Source organism: Setaria italica, chromosome I (genome assembly GCF_000263155.2).
Source record: "Setaria italica strain Yugu1 chromosome I, Setaria_italica_v2.0, whole genome shotgun sequence".
Lineage (NCBI taxonomy): Eukaryota > Viridiplantae > Streptophyta > Magnoliopsida > Poales > Poaceae > Setaria > Setaria italica.
Genome location: NC_028450.1, coordinates 37630381 through 37653554, shown reverse-complemented (window position 1 = coordinate 37653554; position 23174 = coordinate 37630381). Strand labels below are relative to the sequence as shown.

Below are 23174 nucleotides of genomic sequence, written 5' to 3'. Positions count from 1 at the left end.
AAGATGAAGACCAAGGCGGACTCCCTCGGGAATTAGTGTAGGATCGTGAAGGACCGGATCTTGGTTATCAACGTTTTTTATGGCCTCAGTGACCGATTCACCCACCTCCGCACCTGGATCACCCGGCAGCGACCTTTCCCCACCTTCCTCCAGGTCCGGGATGATCTTGTCATGGAGGAGCTTACTCAGGGCATCCAGCCCGGGTCCCTTCCTGCGCCGGGGTCCGCGTCTTCCTCGACCGCGCTTGCTGTGACTCCACCGCCACGACCCTCCGCTTCGCCACCGTCGTCCCTTCTTGGTCCCCCCCCTCCTGGGCCGAGCGGGGGTGGGGGGGGCCGTGGCGGCCGCCGTCGCCGTGGTGGGGGACGTGGTGGGGGGCGCGGTGGGGGCACACCGGCGGGCACACCGACGCCTCCACGGGGTTCTCCCTGGCCGTCCTTTACCCACCCATGGTCAGGGCGCATCTCTATGTGGCCTTTCCAGGCCACCGGCGAGCCTCGTCCACCGGCCGCCATGCTCGCTGGCGCTGTCCCAGCTGCTCAGTTCGCGTCGCCGTGGGCTCCTCCTCAGTTTGCGTCGCCGTGGGCTCCTCCTCCCGGGGCCTCGCCTGGGCCTGTCGGATGGGACCCGACTGCCTTGGCACGCTCCTTCGGCACCATGGCCCTGACTCCTCCAGTCGGTCAGGACTGGATCGCAGACTCGGGTGCCACTTTCCATACTACACCCGACCCTGGTATACTCACTTCCGTTCACCCTCCTTCTTCCTCCCACCCCTCGTCCATCATGGTCGCAAATGGTTCTTGTCTTCCTGTCACCTCCGTGGGTACTGCTCACACTCCCGGTTCTTTTCGAGTTTCTGATGTTCTTGTTGCTCCCTCCATGGTTCACAACCTTCTTTCTATTCGCCGTTTTACCACTGACAATTCCTGTTCTGTTGAATTTGACTCTTCTGGTCTTACTGTGAAGGATGTGGCTACCCGGCGACCTCTTCTCCGCTGTGACAGCACCGGGCCCCTTTACTCCCTCCGATTTCCTGCGTCCACTTCTTCCGCTTCGCCCTCCGCTTCTTCAGCCGCTTTTGCTACCACAGCTTCTTCCACTACATGGCACCGGCGTCTTGGTCATCCTGGCCGTGCTGTCCTGACACAGCTTAGTCATAATTCCGATATACCACGTACTCGGGCTCCTGATGAGCACCTGTGTCAGGCGTGCCAACTGGGCCGTCATGTTCGACTTCCTTTTCCTACCTCTTCTTCACATGCGACCCATGTATTCGACCTTGTACATTGCGATCTATGGACATCTCCTGTTCTAAGCATTTCTGGCTACAAGTACTATCTTATTGTGGTTGATGATTTCTCTCATTATTCTTGGACTTTTCCCTTGCGTGCCAAGTCTGATACTTTTCCCACACTTCTCCACTTCTTCGCTTGGGTGTCCACTCAGTTCGGTCTCACCATCAAGGCCGTCCAGTGTGACAACGGCCGCGAGTTTGATAACACCACCTCACGTGCCTTCTTCCTCTCTCACGGCGTGCACTTACGCATGTCGTGTCCCTATACCTCCTCCCAGAACGGTAAGGCTGAACGCATGATTCGTACCACGAACGACACCATGCGCTCTCTTCTGTTCCAGTCTTCTCTCCCTGCCCCTTTTTGGGCTGAGAGTCTTCACACCTCCACCTATCTCCTTAACCGCCTACCTTCTGTTGCCTGCCCCGCTCCCACTCCACACCACGCTCTCTTCGGTACCTCCCCCCGTTACGATCACCTTCGGGTCTTCGGGTGTGCGTGTTATCCTAACACCGCAGCCACCGCTCCTCATAAGCTGGCTCCCCGTTCGACTCAGTGTGTCTTCCTCGGGTACTCCCCGGATCACAAGGGGTACCGTTGCTTTGACCTCTCTTCTCGGCGGGTCCTCATCTCTCGCCACGTGGTGTTTGACGAGTCCGTCTTCCCTTACTCCACCACCACCCCACCTTCTTCCACCTCCGACCCTGATCTCTCCTCCCTGTTTCCCACTGACCCGGTGGACCAGCCACCGCTACCGTTCTGTCCTGCAGGTACTGCTCCACCGTGGTTCTCCTCGGGCTCGACGTCCACCGGTACTGTCCCTGACCCTGCGCCCAGCACGGGTTCGACGGTGCCGGCCTCTGGTGCTGCTTCTTCCCCTTCGCCCTGCGCGGGACCGGTGGCACCGCCCGCAGCACCTGCTGTCCGGTTTGCGCAGCCCGTCCGCGTCTACCAGCGCCGGGCGCGGCCGGCTCCACTGGACCTGCAGCCGGCCCCGCCACCGCCGTCGCCACCTCAATCATCGCCGGTGGACTCTTCTCCGCCGGCGACGCCTACACCACCTCCACCGGCCCCGACTGCCCGTGTCGCGCCGACGGTGTACCATCCGCCTCTCCTACACCGACACCCGAGTCACGTTCACCCTATGGTGACGCGACTTGCGGCTGGTACCCTGCAGCCCCGGGCTCTTTCAGCGATGCCCGGCGCGCCGCAGGTTTCTCCTGTACCCTCCTCCGTCCGCGGCGCCCTGTCGGATCCTCACTGGCGCCGCGCGATGGAAGAGGAGTACGCGGCGCTCCTCGCCAACCAGACTTGGGATCTGGTGCCCCGTCCGCCTGGCTCCAACGTCGTCACCGGCAAGTGGATCTGGACTCACAAGCGGCGGGCTGATGGTACTCTTGAGCGGTACAAGGCTCGCTGGGTTCTCCGGGGTTTCACTCAGCGCCCTGGTGTCGACTACGACGAGACGTTCAGTCCGGTGGTCAAGCCAGCTACTGTCCGGACTGTTCTCTCACTGGCTCTCTCCCGCTCCTGGCCCGTGCATCAGCTTGACGTCAAGAACGCCTTCCTGCACGGCACTCTGACTGAGACTGTTTACTGCAGCCAGCCAGCGGGGTTTGTTGACTCTTCTCGGCCTGATATGGTTTGCCGGCTCAACAAGTCACTTTATGGCCTCAAGCAGGCCCCTCGAGCTTGGTATTCGAGGTTTGCTGCCTACCTCCTGACGCTGGGCTTTGTGGAGGCCAAGTCCGATACTTCGCTGTTCATTTATCACCATGGAGCTGAGACTGCTTATCTACTGCTCTATGTTGATGACATTGTCCTCACTGCCTCCAGTCCGTCCCTCCTACGGCGGATCATCACCTCGCTTCAGCAGGAGTTCGCTATGAAGGATCTGGGTGTGCTCCATCATTTTCTTGGGGTCACTGTTGAGCCTCGTCAGGCCGGCCTCTTTCTTCACCAGCGGCAGTATACTCTTGATATCCTGGAGCGAGCTGGGATGACTGACTGCAAGCCCTGCTCCACTCCAGTTGATACTCAGGCCAAGTTGTCAGAGGCCGCCGGCACTCCTGTGACAGATGCTACTGCATACCGGAGTCTGGCTGGGGCCCTTCAGTACCTCACCTTCACCAGGCCAGATATCACTTATGCAGTTCAGCAGATTTGCCTTCACATGCATGATCCCCGAGAGCCCCATCTCACTGCTCTGAAGCGCTTACTCCGTTACCTCCGGGGCACTGTGGACTACGGCCTCCTTCTTCACCGGTCTCCCTCCACTGAGCTTGTTGTCTACACCGACGCTGACTGGGCCGGGTGTCCGGACACTAGGCGCTCTACCTCCGGCTACGCCGTCTTTTTGGGCGGCAACCTGGTGTCCTGGTCGTCCAAGCGTCAGCCGGTGGTCTCCCGCTCCAGTGCCGAGGCGGAGTACCGCGCTGTCGCTAACGGCGTGGCTGAGGCATCCTGGCTTCGGCAGCTCCTTGTCGAGCTCCACACTCCTTCTTCCCGGAGCACTCTTGTCTACTGCGACAACGTCAGTGCGGTGTACCTCTCCACCAACCCTGTTCAGCACCAGCGGACCAAGCATGTGGAGATTGACCTTCACTTCGTCCGGGATCGGGTCGCCATCGGCGATGTTCGGGTCCTCCACGTCCCGACCACCTCTCAGTTTGCTGACATCTTCACCAAGGGCCTCTCGTCACCCGCCTTCACCGAGTTTCGCTCCAGCCTCAACATCACCTGTGGCTAGTTGCGTCTTGGGGGGGCTTGTGTGTGTGCCTTTCTTTTCATGTCCAGTCTGCAACTCCGCTGCGTCGGTAGTTCAGACTGCGGGGGAGTGTTGGTGTACTATGTGTATTAGGGCCCAATAGGCCCATGTAAGACATCTACATAGCTACCCTCTAGGGTTAGCCCATAATCTATCTATTACCTTATAGTAGGACGAATAGTAAATTCGTGACGAACCTTAAATTTACTTTTAGCAGTTGAATGAACTCTACACACTAAGCCCATTTTGGCTTCTTTGTCTGTTATGTCCACAGAATAGAAGTGAGCTGTCTGCTTTTCTACCTGCCAGCATGCGCAGAAATTTGAAACATTACTCACTGGTCAAAAAAAAAGTGCATGGAGAAAGAACAATGGGAAGTAGTTGCCAACCTTCCTACATACAGATTTGCCCAGCTGAAGCTGAGAAATCTCTACTGACCCATTCAATGCCTCCTCCAAAACTGTTGCTGAGACAGTGGTCTTTATTGGAACACCTAGTTTACTGCATAAAGATATTAAATCACAGAACAAGGCAAATAATATCAAGTAAAGCATAATAGCAGATATATCATCGAGAAGCTACCTAAACAAAGCCGCGAACACTGTATTTACAGTATTGAGACTTGATAGGTCCAGCTCAAGTTCCTGACCATCCGCTTCAATGGCCTGAACGGTAACAAAAGCATTAGAGTTGCACAAGAAACAATCAGCTCAAGCTCCTCGATCATGCCATCAATCACCTCAAATCCAGATGAATCATACTGGCGCCTCTTATCTGGATCTGACAGGATGTTGTAAGAGAATGTAGCTTCTTGGAACTTCTCTGAGGCTACAGGGTCGTCTGCATTCTTATCTGGATGGTACCTGCAGAGAAATTTTTACCAGAAAAATACTAAAATCAGACGCATTGTCCCCTCTATCCATTTACCAGTATACAGGATAGCTAAAAGAGCCTACGCTACCAATAATCTACACATAGGCAGGGACAAAGCCTTGTCTGTTGTTCAAATTTAATTACTCAGAAGCTCCCTAATATTGCTCTTTCTGTGGTTGCAAAGGGAGGGGAAATTATTCAACATTAGCAAGCATTATACAGCTACGCATAGTCGGAAGAAGATAAGTTGCAAAATAATTTACAAAAAAATTGAATACAATCGTTCCCTATGAGCACGATATATAACAGCACCCGAGGTGTCCAAATCCAAGAGCATTACAGTCATTACTTACTTGAGTGCCATGCGACGGAAGGCGCTCTTGATCTCCTGCTCAGTAGCATTACGCCCCACCCCGAGCACCTCGTACGGGTCCCTCCGCTGCGCCGCCGCGCCGGCAGCCGCGGCCGAGTCCCCCTTTTCTCCCTTGAACGACCCGAACTTGGGTCCCGCCATACTCGCCCGACCACCCAACGGGACCGGTCTCCCCCCGCCCCCAAGAAAAACTAGGAACCCTTCGGATCTTATCAGCGGCGGCGAGGAGCTCCGGTCACGCCCGCCCGCCGCAGCCGGGCGGCGGTGGGGCTGAGCTCCCCGTCAACCCCGGAGCGATTCGCCCTCGGGGACGCCGGCGACCGACCTCAAGGCGCGGCGGATTCGTGGCTTCTGCTAATTCGGGGGGTGGCGAGGCGGGGGGAGAAGAGGCCGACGAAATGGGTGGGGGACACGAGGGAGGGAGACGCGAGACCGTGAGAGAGAGACGGACGAATTAAATTACGAGCCGACATGTGGGGCCCACGAACAGTGGGTCGGGGAGAGTGAAGGTGCGGTGCTCGGCTCGAGCAGTGCCGGTTACCGCGTCGGCGTCGGCGTCTTTGCCGCCCTAGAGGTTACCGTTAAACTACTAGTCCTAGTCAAATGAGTGGGTGGTTGTTTGCTGACAGGAAGGGCCAAGGTGGTCTGGGCCACACGTCAGTCTAAGGAAGTGTGAGGAAAAGGCTTCACTGATGCCTGATGCACCTGTGCACTTGATCGAAGAACACTCCTCAAACTGGTTAGACTGAATCTTAATATATTTTGACTACCTTTTTCCAGAATTGGCAGGATTAACTTCAACTTTTCCTCTCTTTTTTTCTTTTCTTTTTTGCGGGAATAACTTCAACTAATTCAGCTCAGGAGTCAGGACTGCAGCAAAGCAGTACTAATCACTGAACAATCATTTTTCTTACCCAAAGAAAAACTATCTTTACTTGTCCTTTCCACCGAAAAGTGTTAATGTGTTTACAATCAAACACATTGATGAGCATCTGCCAAAGTGTGCCAATGCTTAGATTTCTGAAGCAGCTGGATTTGAACTGCACACTCTGGTTCTCTTTCACTGATACCATGCTCAACGTTACAAGCAAAGATGTCTTCGAAAGGGTGGTTAACAATTAACTCTCAGAGAAGGACAAGTTGGTGTTCAGATTTCTTGGCAGCCAAACAGGTGTTCCCAGAAATGCAATACAAATGCAAAGTTCAGAACGACAAGTTGTAAGCATAATGCATCAAAGAGAAATCCGATAAACATACAGCAGGTACTGCCTAGCTGCATAGAGGATTCAAGGGCCCACTGCTTGCCTGTAGAATTGTCGGGTTACAAGTTTACAACCAAAATGGGCTGAACAACAGATCACAATCCATTGTGAATGATTGACCATCAGTGTGGTCCACAGCTCGGCAGGTTGCATCTCAGCTCAGCATCTCCCATCCCATCCAGGCAAATGGGATAAAACAAACACTCCAACTCCAATGAGCTTGCACAGCACAGTGGTGGTTGGCAATGGCAGGAGCCAGCAGGAGACGAGTTCAACTCCATCGGATTTCAGGCTCCGGTATAGTCAGCTAATCTTCCATGTGGATGTGGAGGCCACGGGATAATGCATGCACTTGGAAACTGGCAGGTGAGTATTTGAGAGAATAAAATGATTCTGGATGATGCACTAAAAAATCATCCTGGATGAAAATACATGTCTGCAAGCTCTGCTGAAATCTGAAGAACACATCGCAAAAATCCACAAATATCAATTGGTGTTCTTCCCCGGGCCACATTGTCCCGGTCAGCATTAAGTTATCTCCATTTGTCTCCTGATTGAAACTGAAATGAGCTCACATGCTACTAGGAGCAGTCTGTTCCCTAGCGTAAACCCTTAGTACTTCCTCCGTTCATTTTGATTTTTCTAAGCTCATAGATATTTGTATGCACCAGGTCGTTTTGGCTTTTCTAGGTTCGTAGATGTAAAGTACAAACAAGCATCTATGAACCTATGAACTGTGCAATTTAGGACGGAGGTAGTATAGTACCGTGACAAATTCAGCAAAAGTACAAGGGCATCTAATGCCATTACAGAACAACAAAAGAGTGCAAAAAATGGTAGTGCGATGGATTCAAGGTAGGGTGCATAGTGACTAAATTAACATATTCCAGACTACTCCAGTATTGCGTTAGAATTAGACGCTCACCTCATTTTCATGTTGGTAATAACACAAGAATAAATTAAGTTAACCATATGAGTTCCTCGATTTATCAAACTACAACTGTCCTGACTTACCATGCCAATTGTACTAGCAAGATGCCCGAGCATCGCCATATATAGAAAACTTTTTAATCAATTGAAAAGATTGACCGAACGGTCTCCAACTCATTACACGTAAATATGACTAATGCATTACTAGACTGAAGCCAAATGAAAAGCACTCAAATGAACTTGTCACAATCAACAGATACTACCTCGAGCAATGTTTTACACAGAAGCTTCAAACACTGCATGTGCAAAGTTTTGCTGCCTCACATATATCTGAGTAAAAATGGCTACCAGACCGTGAAAAGCAAGCTCAGGCAACAAATATAAATAAAGCACGTAACTGTGAGTCAAATGCATTTTTTTTCTCAATGTTCCGTGAGTTTAAGCATCATGCTAGCTAACCAAAATTATTGGATGACATCAATCACCAATCCATTCTCAAGAACTATAGCAACAAAATTGGACATTGCGAATGGCTAGTATTTAGTTGTCGGTCACTTCAATGAGGGTTGGCTCGTAGTCAGCAGGGGCCTCAAAACCATGAAGGTTCGTCACGGTGGCAGCGACATTGGCAAGCCCAGGGGTCTGAATGTCAGTCCGGAATTTCACTCCAGGGTGCAGACCAGGGCCTCCAATGGCAACTGGGACCTGCAAGTTTTACAGAGGCATTAAAATCCAGGCAATCAACATGTACCTCACATCGTTACATGGGCTTTTTCAGGGTGTCTATCAAGGGCCTAGGGTCCAATGGCACTGAACTCACCGGCTGAAGGGTATGCGAGGTGAGAATTTGGATACCACCACTCTTGTCAAGCAGCGGCTTGCCAGATTTGTTCCTTTTCACCATATCCTCCGCATTTCCATGATCAGCAGTGACAAGGTAAATGCCGCCAACTTGCTCCACAGCATCCAAAATAATCTGTTCACAAGGGAGGTGCAGTGATTATACTAGGTAAAGGCACAAAATGTGTAAATAAGGTGAACTGTGTGATGGAAACAAAACCAGGTTTTTCTCCCCAACCATCTAATCTTTCACACACGTGCAGATAATGTAGACAGCAATAATGATGCAAGTAGAATTTGTTGATCGTTCTCGCCTTAACAGCTTCATCAGCAGCCTTGCAAGCAACAACAGTGGCCTCAATATCACCAGTGTGACCCACCATGTCACCATTTGGCAGGTTGACACGTACCTGCAATAACAATACGCTAAGCAATGGGCAAATTTAAAGACTCACCAATTACAAATTTCAGAATCGTTTACCTGGTCTTCCACTAAGGATAGTGTCCCTAGCTTTCTCAGCAATTTCAAGCGCCTTCATCTTGGGTGCAACATTGAATGTAATACCACTGTCACTAGGAATTTCTACATACTCTTCCTTAGTTTCATCAAAGTATCCTGAGCGGTTGCCGTTCCAGAAAAATGTGACATGACCGAACTTCACAGTCTCACTGTTACATACGAATCAATGTTACCATATTAGTAAAAAATATCAAGATGCAGAACATGCTGTCGTAAGCACAAGGGAAATACGAAACTCAATCAGTCCCAAAGTAATATGATGCAGCAGCTCTAATACACAACATTAGCATTAACAAATCAGGCATAGAACATGCAACCATTTTATCAGTCAAACTGGACAGCAAACTAAGATTTTAGTTTAAAGAATGTGAACCTACTCTGTAGCTAGAAGATTACACCTTGGAAAAACTGTCTCTATAAATGTCAAACCAGCAATAAACATACAAGTAATCTGCTCCAAGAACTCTGCGTGACCACACACATAAAGTTTACTGCATATGATGCCTCCATTTATTTAGAATAATTGCCTTAGCATGCTTTTAAAGATTGGTCCAAGATTGAGCATCGAACTTTACAAGAAGAAACTGGGAAGATTGGGATAAAAATGCAGCACAAGGCAGCAAAGATAATTAGCAGCATTATCTTTCCAGCAGATAAGTGACCCTGATAGGTATGTACAAGATTTTACCAAGTACACTTGATATATGGTAGGTCAAAATGAATTGAGCCATGTTGCCCAAGGCATTAACAAAGTGTTTCTAGTTCCAAGATGACTCTGAAAACCCAAGTGATTTGACATCAAACAGGTAATAGTTTAGTGAAGATTAACAAAGAGGTATTACTTGCCTGCAAGCAAAGGTACGGATGCCATTCTTCACCAAGTATTCACCAGAGGTTCTCTCTATCTCTGGTGGAGAAACAAGGTAACGGCTAGGAAGCTTTAACTCACCATCATATTGAAGCATCCCAGCATACCGATTTTTTGGGACACGAACATGGTCAAATTTGTCAAAATCTGCATACTCTAGTGCTTTTGCAAGCATAACCATGCGATCAGCCCGGAAGTTGATTGTGACAACTGCATCACCGTCTAATACAGGCCCAATTGCATTGCCACTGTCATCAACTATCACAAATGGGGGCAAATATGGATCATTAGCATTGGGCTCTGCTCTCAGTGTTTTAACTGCTTCAAGTGCGCTTTTGAACTTGTAGGGTGCTTCTCCAAGCACCTGAGCATCCCACCCACGTTTAACCACATCCCAGTCATTCTGGAAAGTATTAAATAAAAAAGAACTGTAAGCCAAAGTGCTAGACATAAACATTGATGGTTGAATGCGAGGAATAGTGTTTACCTCATAGCGGTCCATTGTAACATACATCCTTCCACCACCAGATGCAATCCGTGCATCAACACCCTTCTCTCGAAGCTGCAAAAGATCATTCTCTAGGATCTCTACAAAACCAACACTACTGCCTCCAAAACATCACGCCCATCAGTAAGAATGTGCACACGAATTCTTTTTGCTCCCTCTCACTAGCACCTTTCAGAAGTAACTGAATGTAGCAAAGAAGGAGTAAGTCTTGTGGCAAGATAGCACCCAAAGGCTAATCAATATGTTGCGTAACTGAAGATAAACCAAAGAAAGCTTAGCAAACCTGCAGTTGGTCAAGACGGGAGTGGACACCACCATCACTCAACAACCCAATAAGGTGAAGAGTACAATTTTCAAAAGATTCTTTGATGTAGTTGAATCCATCTCCTTCATAAATTTTTCCAGAGGCAAGAGCTTGATCGACAAGCTTAGCACTATAGACAGAAAGAATGCAGCATTTAAGGTCAGAGAACATATAGTGTGACTGTGAAAGACTAATGGTTATATTTAATATAAGCATATAACAAAGACAAATAGCAAAATAATTTCAATTTCGAGATTTCTCTTGAATACGAATGTTGAGCAAAGTACAGAGCACCAGAGAAAGAAAGCACAAACCAGCATATGCAAGAGACATATCCTAGTTGGCAATTGCTCGAGTAAAATCAATAAAATTGGCTAATATATCAATGAAACTAGATTCTTATGGGCTCTATCCTGGTCAAAGGCATAAAACTCTACACATATTTTGAATCTTATGGACATCAGATTATCTGTTGGCAGATCACATGTAGCGGTTTAGCCTGTATGAGCAAAAAATACAGCTGTGGGCATTCATGTCCCAATGCAATATCAAAGGACACAGTGCATTAATTACATCAGAAACCATATATCCAAAAAAAACAAAATCTAACAACATACCCTTGGGCAAAAATGCGACCAGCACCAAGAGCATTGTGGCCAACTTCACTGTTGCCCATGTCATCATCTGATGGAAGACCCACTGCCGTTCCATGAGCCTTCACTAGTCTCCACTTCTCTGGAGCACCCTAATATTGCACAAAAGCGGTAACTTAAAGCATGAAGATTTTATAGTTGCAATCAAATTACATAGACAGAACAATCTTTCATCTAAGAGTTCTCTAAAGAAACAAGCACAGGATTCATGCAACACAAAATTTATTTATTGTTAACACTAAGTATCAGAGACAATGAGCAATCAAGGACATACTTTCTTAAGGATCAGTAACCACAGTGCATAGCCATCTACAGACAGTTCCACTATGTGAAACTATAGTGCATAATTTGCGGCAGTTACTACTGAGCCCAGAGCCCCAGATGCCATGGTATTGGCATGGATAAAGCTTGTCAACTTCTTCATCTGCAGAATCAATCCAGATTATGAATGCCACTACACATCTGTATTGACAGCAATACGGTGAAAAATATAAATAATCACTAATATGCTTCATCCTGCTCAACTGGAGCACTGCAAATTCGTGGACCAAAGGTTCCAGGTGCAAGATTAATTTGACCAATATTAGCCAACTGCTGTCTGAGCAACATTCAAAGCCATGATATGCAACATAAAGTTTCACACAAGAATATGCATGTCTGCAATCACAGAATGTGACTGTGCAATCCAAGATGAAGCAGATCGACACAGGTACAAAGGAAAGAGTGCATACATTCTTGAGCGATGACAGGAGTCTGTGCGACATGGATGCAGTTGTACTCGTCCGGGTTGGCCTCACCCCATCCGTCCAGCACGACGACGGCCACCGGCTTCCCCTTGGGGAGCTTAGGGTGGTCCGGCAGTGCCCACGAGAACCCCGTGCTCCCCATCACCAACGGACTAGAGAGACCTACCAAATCACACACGCAGCACACAAAAGCAACGCAGGTTAGACGACGCAGCAAATCCGCACCAGGACCACGATAATTTTCGCCAAAAAAAGAAGTTAGTGGGCACGAATGCATGATACATGTATAAACTTGGTTCAGATCCGAATACAGATAGCTCACGTTAGGGTTTGGTGTGCTCAGTTTCGCACAGCAGGAAGGGAATTGAAGGGGCGAGTGCACCTGATCGATACTCGTTGCCGGCGAAGGGACCGACAAAGAACTGGCGAAGGGTGGCGCCGATCGGCCAGTCGTCGCTGCCAAAAGGAGCGCGGATTCGGGGAATCTTTAAATGACGAAACCTGACCCTGGGATCTGGCCAAAATCAGGCGTACATAGGGCCACGTCAACAACAAACATCGTCCGTTCGCTCCCTTCCTTGTTTTGATCAAAGGGCCGGTTTCCCAGAAACTTCCTGAACGCACACCTCCATAAATCCCGGACTATTCCCCTTCTGCAGCTAGCTCTAGCATCTTCTCTCGCAGCTCCCTATCATCGCACACTGAGTAAAAAATAAACTCCCTTCCCCCCTGAGGAAACCTCTCGATCCAATCTAATCTGCAAAGAACAAGAAAAACTAATCGCCTTAACATACCTTAATTCTGCAACTGCAAGGGCGTCAACACACAATAAAAATCTTCAAGTTCCTTGCAGGTTAGAATCAAGTACTGGTTCATTTGACGAGCTACTCAAATAGCCGTAAACTACATATGAAAATAGTGTCGTGGTTGTAGCAGCCTGCCGTACCACACCATATCTACTACTCCCTCCGTTTCCTGATGACCCATGACAATTTCATACAAAGTATTCTTTTCAATGGATTATATCTTATTCACATAGCCTTTCACATGCATGTCCAATGAAAACTCAACTTTAATTTTATTGTAGCTAAACACACATGCTTCTGAGCTCACTGTAATAATTAAAAAAGAGTTATTATGAAGCTATTTCGACTTCCATTTATGGTGCAGTTCAGCCCTTGACTTTTTAATTTTGATATAAACACGTACGCCTTCAAAATTTAGATTAATTCCTGACATGTACCAATGAAGTGAATACTAAATGTGCATGTTTGATCAACAATGTAAGTGTTCCTCTGAGTAGCTTGTTGTGTGCACGAAGTAAATCACCAAATTTCTTCTCTCTGGCAGGAACACAGCGCCAACCAGAAAACCTGTAATCTGACAGGGACAAGTGCTTGCTATAACAAGAAAACACCGGCTAAACCAATAAAGGGCCACGCCAGGTTTCCAGAATGCCACGATAGAGAGGGCGACGCACGGGAGGTGAAGGGGAGAAAGGGAGAGGGTAAAAATTACGAGAAACCTCTAGACTTTAATTCATTCCTCGTTATCAAAATTTAATACATTTCTTCGGTGCCGTTAAAAATTTAACTTCATCGGGCGACCATAATGTTGCTCAAAAGCAGTCCATAGTGAATAAAAATTTCTATGAGCAGTCTAAATACATTATGCAAGTGGTCTATATAGCAGTCCATAGGTTCACCGACCCAGATGCTTATGGGCTGCCTTATGAATAAAGTATCAATTCCTCTCTTCTCTCTCCCCACTGACATAGGTCCCATCAAAACTTTAAGCATTACGTAGATCCCATAGCTAAAACCTATTCGATATGGACCTCATCTAATTGGACCACTCCGTCCAAATACACTGTGATTGCCCTTGCGTGCCATTGCTATCATAGCACAATCAAATGGCTATTAAGTTAAGATGGAAAAGACCATATTACCCTAGAGATGAACGCTATTGCTATCCGGCATTGTAATCAAGAACAATACTCTACATGTCCACATAACAAGCAACACACTCCAATACAGATGCATAGACTACACATGTTCTTACTTCACTAATGCACAGATCAAATCAAAACACATATTTACTGGTCAAAACAAGCAGTCGTGCAAGCAATCATAGTCCTGCAGGAAGCCAAGAATGTGTCGCATTGCCCCGGCCAGTGACGGAACCAGGGGTGGCCGGCAGGGGGTCATGGCCGCCCCAAAGAAAAAATTACTATACCCCTTTATTAGTCCATGTTCAACAAGCCTAACTGCCCAACGCACAGCCATTTGCAACCGCTCGTCAAGACACTAGGATCTCACCCTCATGATGTTTCGTTTTCAGTCTCGCAGTTGTAGTGGACTCGGTGCCGGCGTCTAGCGCCACGGACTCTAGCTTTGCGAAGGTGCCATCACGCCAACGATAGCGGGCAGGCAGGTGGCCGCGGCTGCGACGGAGGGCAACGTCAATGACGCGTCCTCTTGATGTTCCTCCAACTCGAACCAATATAAAGCGAGCTCTATTTCTCTAATCCATATACACTAAATTGTTTCAGATTTAATTTCTTATCTCATATTGAGAGATATTACAATAAAGGTCACCGTAGATTCTATTATTAATGATTTCAATACAGTGAAGAATCGTGCAATGAAATTTAAATGAACAAGTTATATTGACCACTTTTGCAAACTATTCGCTTTTGCGTATTGCCGTTGCATAATTAATTGCTTTAGTCGTGGAACGCTGGACAATGGAAAAATTAAATCAATCGTTAAATTCTTGAATCGCGGCAAATATTTGTCTGATCCATTTTAATTTTTTCTCCAGTTCCGCTATCGAGGGTGATGTTTCTCACACCCAGCATTGGGCGGGGCGAACTGCACGTCTGCACCTCGCAAGGTTTAGCCAAAGGCGAGCTCGGCCGTTTTGCCTGCGCGTGAAGCAAAAGGCACGAACGGCCAGCGGTCCTAGCAGCTGCTTGGATGCTTGCCAGCGTTCGATGCATCGCTGCGGACAAGTCATGGCAAAAGAAAGCGGCGGTGTTGAGCGGTGGCGAGTTGGTGAAGCAGGCGAGCTGCTGCCGGCGAGCTTTGCTCCTTTGACACGTAAGGAAAAGGATAACGAGGCCGCTAACGTGGACGTATATACTGGCCTATATAGGCGAGCGCGGCGTCGATGACTGGTGCCAGGCTGCCAGCAGCTGCTCGCAACGTGCTGCGCTGGAGTTTGCAAGCAGGTGCGTGTCAACGCGGCTGTAAACGGCAGCAAGCAAAGCAGGCTGTTCACAGTTGCTGCCGGTGAAGTCTAGAACGTGACCATGCAATTGAACCCGGTGCCTTGCTTGCCAATCTTCGACCAATCCGAAACTCCAAAGAACCTCATATCTGTACGAAACCTGTAGCTGATATATAGGCTTACAACTCCGATATATAGTTTAAGAAGAAAGCACCACGGATTTGAGGGGTATTCAGCTCTGAATTTTTGGCAAACTTGAAACATTCAGCACACCAACGCACCTCTGAACTTTGGTACCAACTCAGTTTCAGAGTTTAACGCAGCGCAAATATTCCAGTTTGAGCTTCCAAATTAAGTATTCAAACTTACAAAACTAAACGAAATCTATTCCACTTTGTACACCAACGAAAGGGCTTAGCTTCTACATTGTCCAAACTCCAAGTTACTGTATAAAATCTTCCTGAAATCATCTCTTAATGTCGCCATATACTACTATTTTATGACTTCACCAAAAAGACTGCAAAGTCTAAACATAAGAAGAAAGTGCGAACTTTGTGCTCAGTTTTTTTAATATTCAAACATGCGTTTTTTATGATAAAAATCTTGTTTAAAATGTGCATCATATATGCTACTTCAATCTAGTATGATCTTGTCCAAAGTTGGCACTCGAAATTTTCCACAAACCAAACTCAAGTATTCTCATTCATTACTACTTTCATGACTTACAATATTTTTCAAACAAGGCTGAGAATGTTAAAATCAATTTGGTAATTGACACTTTTATCTCCAATTTATATAATTTGTTCTTCTCCAAACTAAAGTAGACATTTTGTACTGCAACTTTTGTATTGCATAATATTTGGGCAATTTTTAATGTTCCAAGCTCCTTAATATGGCTACTTGGTAACATTGTCAACACTTAGAAAAATCAGCTAAGTGTTGAAATTGACTTGGTTATCAACTCTGACAAAAATTGAAGTGTTTTTATTCAAATTTCACCCTTGGCTCGATTCCAAAATGTCGAGCATATTCAAACTCCAACTTTCATATTTGGCTAAATTCCATCCCTTTTCAATTTTTCAAATTTGAAATTCACTCAAATTTGATCTTAATATAATGAACTGTTTTTCTAATTCAGACCACACCAATATCATCATATCCTATTTTAATAATCCCTCATTAGAGCATGGTAATTAGTCTTAAGATGTGATTAACACGTGTGTTACAGCAACCCAACCCAAGTTGACTCGTAGCCGCCTCACGCAGCAGCATTTCTACAATTCTCACTTACTCGAGGAGTTATACCTTAGGATTGTCGAATTCCCACATAACTAGGAGGGGCAATTGCAGGGCTCACCTTTGCTTCATGTCCTTGATGTCTACACCTTTCTTGAGTGTGTGATTGAGGTGCCCAATCTCCATAGCATGACACTTATTTCGAACCATCACGGTGACTGCCGATTTGGGGAGCTACCATGCCTCTAACGTGCCATCATTTTTGTGCTAGAGTAGGAGGAGCATGAACATGATTTCGGAAAATTCCTCGCTCGGGTTGCCAAGTTAGAGAGCTCACTTTCTACTCGTTGGTGGGTACATTGTTTGCATCTATTATCTCCCTATAAACATAGCTATCTGGCCCTATTCAAGAAGCTAGGTTATGAGCTAAAGTTAGATATTTATTGCATTTCCGTACTAGATCAAGTTTACATCATTCTTGTTATAATTGTTCTGACTATTTAGCTTTCATTTAGTTGCAAATTCTTTTTAATGACGTTAATCGGTGCTGTCAAGAGCCATGTGAAGAAACATAAAATAGCCTCAACTAATATTGCGGTGCATACTAATATCATTTTAGTTCCATAACAGATATCACTTTAGTTTAACACTGCAGTGATGTAAGTAGATATGTGAGGCCTTAACTATGCATGTAATTGAGTCAACATAATTTTTTGACATGCACCCCCATTTTATTAGTGTGTTGCTTACTAAGGAGCTCCCCGAACCTTGAAATACTTAAAATATAGGTAATGTTAAACATTATCTTTCGGATATTTATCACTATAATTTTTTTAAAGTCATCATGCTGCTGGCAACTGATTTCTTTTTGTAATTTTAATGGCGCAGGTCCGAGATTGGGAGGGGGAGGAAAACGACGAGTTCCTAAGTTCACAATGTATGACATGTATGCTACAGATAATTAGTTATGAACGGTGGCTTCCAATGTGTTTTGTGTGAAGGTAATTCTCTTTAAATCAAGCCGCCTTCGCACATTTTATGTGAATGAATGCCCAGTTTGTCGAGACAATCCATTAAACGAGTTTCTAAAATGCAAAAATGTTTTAGATTCTATTTTAGGTAAATAAACTTTATTTTGGATTGCAAACTTCTAACTTATATATTTTAGGTCTCGCATTATACCAATATAGTTTTACCCTTTATTTTTATTTATATCACATTTACAACATTCTTTTGTTTCTCATGTTTCATGTCTCCTTGGGTTTTGTCCCGACTATTATTATTCTCTTTGATTGGATCTCAAATGCTTTCTCGTGATTGCCTGAGTTAGCTTTTTCTTTCTTGCATCTTGTTACTTATATAGTGAATTTTGCTAATTATATATATATTTTTAAATCTGAAAGTAGCTAAATATCTCTATAAGATCTAGCTTCCATGCAATCTATACCTAATATAAAAGAGCGGTTATTTCTTCCAACCGTTGTGGTCATTTTGCAAAAAAAAGTCCCTCAACTTTCCTGAAATCAACCCGCAATCCAAATTCTAAAGAGAGAGGGGCTCGGGTGGAAAAAGAAAGGAGGGAGGGGGTTAAAGGGGGAAAAGGATTCTCCTTTCTCCAACCCTCAACCCGCAGTCCTCGCCTCCGTCAACACCCCCGCGCCCCCGGGCGGAGCCTCCCGCCGCATGAGAAGACCCTCTAGCGCGTCGCAGCCCCCATGGAGATCTCCGCCTCCGCTACGGCTGCCGCCTCCAAGTCGCTGCTCCTCCGCCCGCTGGCATCCTCCTCACCCCACCCCGCTGCCGCCCGCCAACCTCCTCGACCACCACCATAGTCCACCGCCGCGCACCCGCCCCCTCACAGGCCGCTCCAAGCCCCCTGTCAACATCGGCAGTGACTACTTCTTTAGTGGTGACGGCGGCTCCGGCTTCGGGGGCATCAGGCGGCGGACGGCGATGGAGCTGGAACAGTGGGTTCAGGCGGATCAGGGGGCCCCGGCGCCTGCGAAGGGATCGGCGTCAACGCGACCAGCACGCTGAGGCGCACTCGTACCCCCGCTTGCCCCTACCGGACTCCAACCATAGCATGGCCGGCGGCGAGCAGCGGCACGGGCAAACAGGCGGCACGCCACACCGTCGGCTACGACGGCGGAGAGAGGGAAGTAACGAACGTGGGAGCATCAGGAGCTCACTGTGGTTTTGTTTTTGCAGTTGGTTAGGGACGAGGTGGCTGGGAGGATGGGATTCACCAACGGCGCCCGAGCTCAGGGCCGGCGGCAATGGCGGGCGTGGGGTTTAATTCCCCGGTGCTAGGAGGCATGGCTGCGGGCAACAAGTGGTGGAGGAGGTAGTTGGGAGGATCAAGTAGATGTGTGTGGTGGCGATTTGAGAATGGTGGCCAGAGGTCGGAGTAATTGGCCGGCGGACAGAGGTTGCTCAGCTCAGTTCGCTCTATCCTGAGGAAGAAGAAGAACCGGCGCCCACCACCTTGAAACGGGAAACCGAGCCCCTGCCTAAAAAATAAAAATGAATCATGCACCGAAAAAATATCATGTAAAAAAGGGTGGGAAGGGGATTCGAACTCAAGTCTTCAGATTCCTAGGAGCAAGACCAACCACCTGTCTTTTTCAAAAAAAAACACTCGAGGTATAAAAGTTTTTTTTAGGGATTTTAATAATATAATTAGTATTTCACCGTAGCAACGCACGAGCATCTTGCTAGTTAGATTCCCTTGGACGTGATAACATGACTGCTGATGTGTTGTTTTTCATATTTCATTTAGTTGCAAAATATGAAATATATGATCGCGTGGAACCTTTGTATAGGATTGATATACTAAAAAAAATTTGAACGAAATATACTATAAAATTTTGGATGTAAGGTGAGTTTGGTATCATGATTTGATAGGATCGTAATATCATAAAATACTAGAATGCGGATCGGGATCCTGATAATCTTGGGTGTACTTGTACATGAATGAACTACTATTGCTATTATCTCTCAAGCAAGCAAGGAACAAGCACGCTCCAAATCTTCACTTCACCATCCAATGCGCCGCTGCAGACAAGCGCAGAACCGCCGCCGCCGCCACCGAACGAACCGCGGTCACGTCCGTACACCAACGTCAAGCTCTTCACAGGCGCGCCGTGGCCTTCCAGGATAGCCAGGCAAGTGTACCCCGTGTTCTCCGCTCCCCTCCTCCACACCCTCACCGTCCTGTCCGCCGAGCCGCTGCATACCACGTCCCCGGCCGCCGCCAGGCAAAGGATCGCCTTCTTGTGCCCTCTGAGCGTGCCGGTGGCCTCCATGCGCCCGTCGCCGGCGCGCTCCCACACCACGACCGACCGGTCGCACGCGCCGGAGTAGAGCACCTTCCCGTCGACCCCCAGAGCGAGCGCGTTCACCGCCGACCTGTGCCGCTCCATCGTCTGCACGAGCACGTGCTTGCTCCTCCGCTCCGGCTGGCGCCTCCACGCCTTGATCTTCTTGTCGGCCGAGCCCGTGTACACGTGCCCGTCGGGGGACACCGCAAGCGCGTTGATGGCGTCGTCGTGCGCGGCTGCGACGGACTCCGCGCACTGGAACCCCGGCAGCCGCCACGCCTTGAGGCTCCGGTCCCACGACGCTGAGTACAGGAGCGCGCCGTCCGGGGACACGGCGAGCGCGGTGGCCGCGTCCACGTGGTGCACCCAGGTGCGCCACCGGTGACGCCGGACCTGCACGTAGCTCCACGGGAGCAGGAACGTCCGCAGCCGGTCGACGCAGGTCGGCAGGACGGCGCGCGGGGCGAGGCGCCGGGACCCGTCCTTCCGGCTGCCGGCGCGCCATGCCCTGATCTTGCCGTCCTGGTGGGAGCTGAGGACGAGACCGTCGCCCATGGCGAGAAGGCACTTCACGGAGCTGTCGCACGCGGCGACGACCGTAGCGCTGCCACCGCTGTCATCCTGCTGCTGCTCCTGCCCTCCGCTCGCGCCGCCGTCCAATGGCCACACCCTGATGCGGCCGTCCGACGAGGCGCTGTACAGCGAGTCGCCGTCGACGGCGAGGGCGGAGACGTAGGAGGAGTGGGCTCTGAGGGTGGCGAGGCATTGGTGGAGGGAAGGGATTACGCTTTGGTCGCGGGGGCCTAGCGACGGCAGAGAAGGCAGGCTCGGCTGCGACGAGAGCGACACGGCCTGGGAGAGCATAGCTCCCGCAGGCTCATGTTGGATTTGGCTCGGCTCTTGCTCACCGGCGGAATTCATGGAACTGAAGAACCTGATGAGCCAAGAAGATAGCGGCAACGAAACACAAAAAGATTGCGGCTTTGTTTCATTGTATATGTAGTGATTCTGATCCAGAAAGGTGCATAAGATTTCCTTTATTCGCACACTTGCCACTTGGTCCTGAGCAAGAGCAAGAACATGGCCCCATTACGCTTGTGCAGCGCAGCAGCCAAATCCAAATGGCACCAACTTGCCTCGCTTAAAGGGAGAAGGGACAGACGAGAGTGCTCTAGATCGTGACAGCAAAATCTTTGCATCGATAGAGCGTCTGGATCAGTTAACGAGAATTTAGCAACCGAAAAATGGTCAAAAGTAAAATCATAGCCTCCTTGATCCTTCATCACTGGATAGTACAGGTAAAATTCTGTAGAGCTTTCTCCTCAAAAACAAAATTATGTGAACGTGGTAGTATGTTCTTATCCGCGCGTTGACGGATGGCGTTGTCGAAGAGAGGAGATCGTCGAAGTGGGGGCTGCCGCGTGCGGATAAATGGATCGATGTTACCTAACTCCGGCATCTGCCCTACCATTTCTGGAGCCATAGCGGATTCCCTTTCTGCCTAGCTACTTTTCACCAAGCATGGACATTCTCTTCTTTGTGCGCAAAGGTCATCCCGCAATGATACCTCGGTGCTTCCGTTCATGGCTTCATCTCGTCGTCATCTCTTCCGGCCGTGGGGCAGCATATGCAGCTCATTTTCTTTTAATGGCTAAACTGAAAAATAGCTTCTGAAAAAAGAATGCGTTAAACTAGGCAGTTCCCAAGCAGTTTTCTGAACGGCAAACACAGTACGAACGTAGTTTTCGCAGGACGATACACCGCCCCCACCTTGTCTCTCAAAATCCATCCCGGAACTGTTCCCAAGTTGCTGTCTCTGATCTCCCTGCGATGCTCGCCGTACACACATTATTGCCTCCAGCCATCCGCTCCGAGCGAAAAAACCCAAAAGTGCCACTGTTAATGCTGCCGCTTTCTCAAGCAACATTTGTCACATGATGTACAGTGTTTGCTGTGATCACAAACGATAACAACATTTCAGACTTGGGAAAACACATGGTGATTTATATACAATACAAGGCTATATATTGTGTTCTTAAGGAAGGACGGTGTAAATGAGCAAGGATATGCCGATCGCATCAACAGCAACGCGAGTGGTGGACTCGCGCTCAGTGTTCAGTGGATTGTCTGAAGCCAAGTCAGCTCGGGGAGCATGACGAGACAAGCAGAAAGTTTAGCATGAGTACAGGACAAGCCAGCTTTGTGGCTGTAACTGTGATTACATCTACTTCTAGACAGGCTAGAGGAAGACAGCCTTGGGCCAACTCGAATTGGAAGTCCCTATGCATTATTGTGTGGGCCGGGGCTCAAGCTGATAAGGTGATAAGTACCCTGTTTCCAGCTTCTAGATGCTCACGAGTAAAGCTAGGTTTTTCTACAGACGAAAGCCGAACTAGGACCTTGTTTTCTCATGCGTGTCTTTTCACTTGTGTTCGAAAAATTCAGAGTTTCCGACGATGGCTGCAAAGCGATGCAAGTTGCAGCGCCCTGTCGCCTCGAGATGGCCTTTTTTATCGTAGTGTAGCTGGGAGATTCTTGCGGATAAGTCAGACCGCTTGCTTGGTCAAGAGGATTGTCCTTAGTATTTGTATCAGGTTAGAGAGGGACATATTCTAATCTCCATTTCTCGCGAGTGCGCTGCTGAAGAACAGTAAAAGAGCATCTGATAATTGACAGATCCAGCTGCTGATGTGTCTCGGTTGAGTGCGAAAGTTCTACGGTCCAGCAAAGGCATTGACAAAGGAGACCCAACATGCTTTATAATCCCATAAGGCCCAGAAATGATCCCTTCTGTGACGAACAACTTGACTTGGGCCTAGAGGGCCTGTATGCCGATGCCGTGCGAATATGTTGTGGGTTTGGTGCGATTCAGAGACGGGATTCAGGCCGCCGTCATCTAGCTGATAAAGTGATAATAGCGTGGAATCATCGAAGCGAAGCACAAATTCGCCTCTTATCTCAGCATACATCACAGCAAAGCGCATGCTCCAGTCTGAACCCAACTTATTCTCAGCTGGATGAAGGCGACCCGATGTCTGATGACGAACTGTCAGATATTTTTCCAACTGCTCAAAGCTGAAAGCCTGAAACAGACAGGAGTCCGTTGCTTGATCATTTCGCTAACCGTCCCAAGAGTTTATGTGCAGCTCGCGTTGAAAAGTCACAAACATTGGAATTCAACTATGTCCTTTCATAGATAAATGTCCTTTCAGCTGAATCAGGTAATAACTGGAGTTCTAACCGCATTTCTCCTGGGGGTCGAAGACCTGCTTCTTTCTTTTCAACCTGGCATCTCCCTTTGCATATCCGAACGACCTGCTTTCTCACTTGCATAGCACATCTTTCTTCAACTGCTTGCTTTGTGAACTGGGTCAAAAAGAAGCATAGAACTATTCTCATGCGTCCATAGGGCTCAGCTGAATCAGGTAATAACAGAAGTTCTAACCGCATT

The 23174-nt window shown here is 48.1% G+C and overlaps 2 protein-coding genes, 1 long non-coding RNA gene and 1 pseudogene across 4 annotated transcripts in view; 1 reads left to right on the top strand and 3 right to left on the bottom strand.

The window, feature by feature from the left end:
* The window catches only part of LOC101760867 (chaperone protein dnaJ 16), a 9499-nt gene extending 3768 nt beyond the window's left edge, over positions 1-5731 (bottom strand). Inside the window, exons 1-5 of one of the 2 annotated variants that reach the window (XM_004953839.4) lie at positions 5286-5731; positions 4799-4922; positions 4642-4724; positions 4449-4560; positions 4257-4361 (exon numbers count right to left, since the gene is read on the bottom strand). In XM_004953839.4, the coding sequence (XP_004953896.1) occupies positions 4257-4361; positions 4449-4560; positions 4642-4724; positions 4799-4922; positions 5286-5446 (585 nt within the window). In that variant the 5' untranslated portion in view covers positions 5447-5731. The remainder of the gene's footprint in view (positions 1-4256; positions 4362-4448; positions 4561-4641; positions 4725-4798; positions 4923-5285) is intronic. The other variant, XM_004953838.4, reaches the window with a different exon arrangement.
* Positions 268-1318, top strand: LOC105913667. The gene is made up of 2 exons (XR_001163179.2): positions 268-733; positions 967-1318. It is a non-coding gene; the product is annotated as an uncharacterized LOC105913667 (long non-coding RNA).
* Positions 5732-7737: 2006 nt separating the features above from the next.
* LOC101763575 lies at positions 7738-12715 on the bottom strand (annotated as a pseudogene).
* Positions 12716-19277: 6562 nt separating this feature from the next.
* LOC101761525 (protein JINGUBANG) lies at positions 19278-20823 on the bottom strand. The gene has a single exon (XM_004953840.3). The coding sequence runs from the start codon at positions 20642-20644 to the stop codon at positions 19394-19396; it is 1251 nt and encodes a 416-aa protein (XP_004953897.1). The 5' UTR covers positions 20645-20823; the 3' UTR covers positions 19278-19393.
* Positions 20824-23174: the final 2351 nt, after the last annotated feature.

Excerpts from the sequence above, each read along its gene's own strand:
- LOC101761525 (XM_004953840.3), bottom strand. The coding sequence starts at position 20,644 with ATGAATTCCGCCGGTGAGCAAGAGCCGAGCCAAATCCAACATGAGCCT.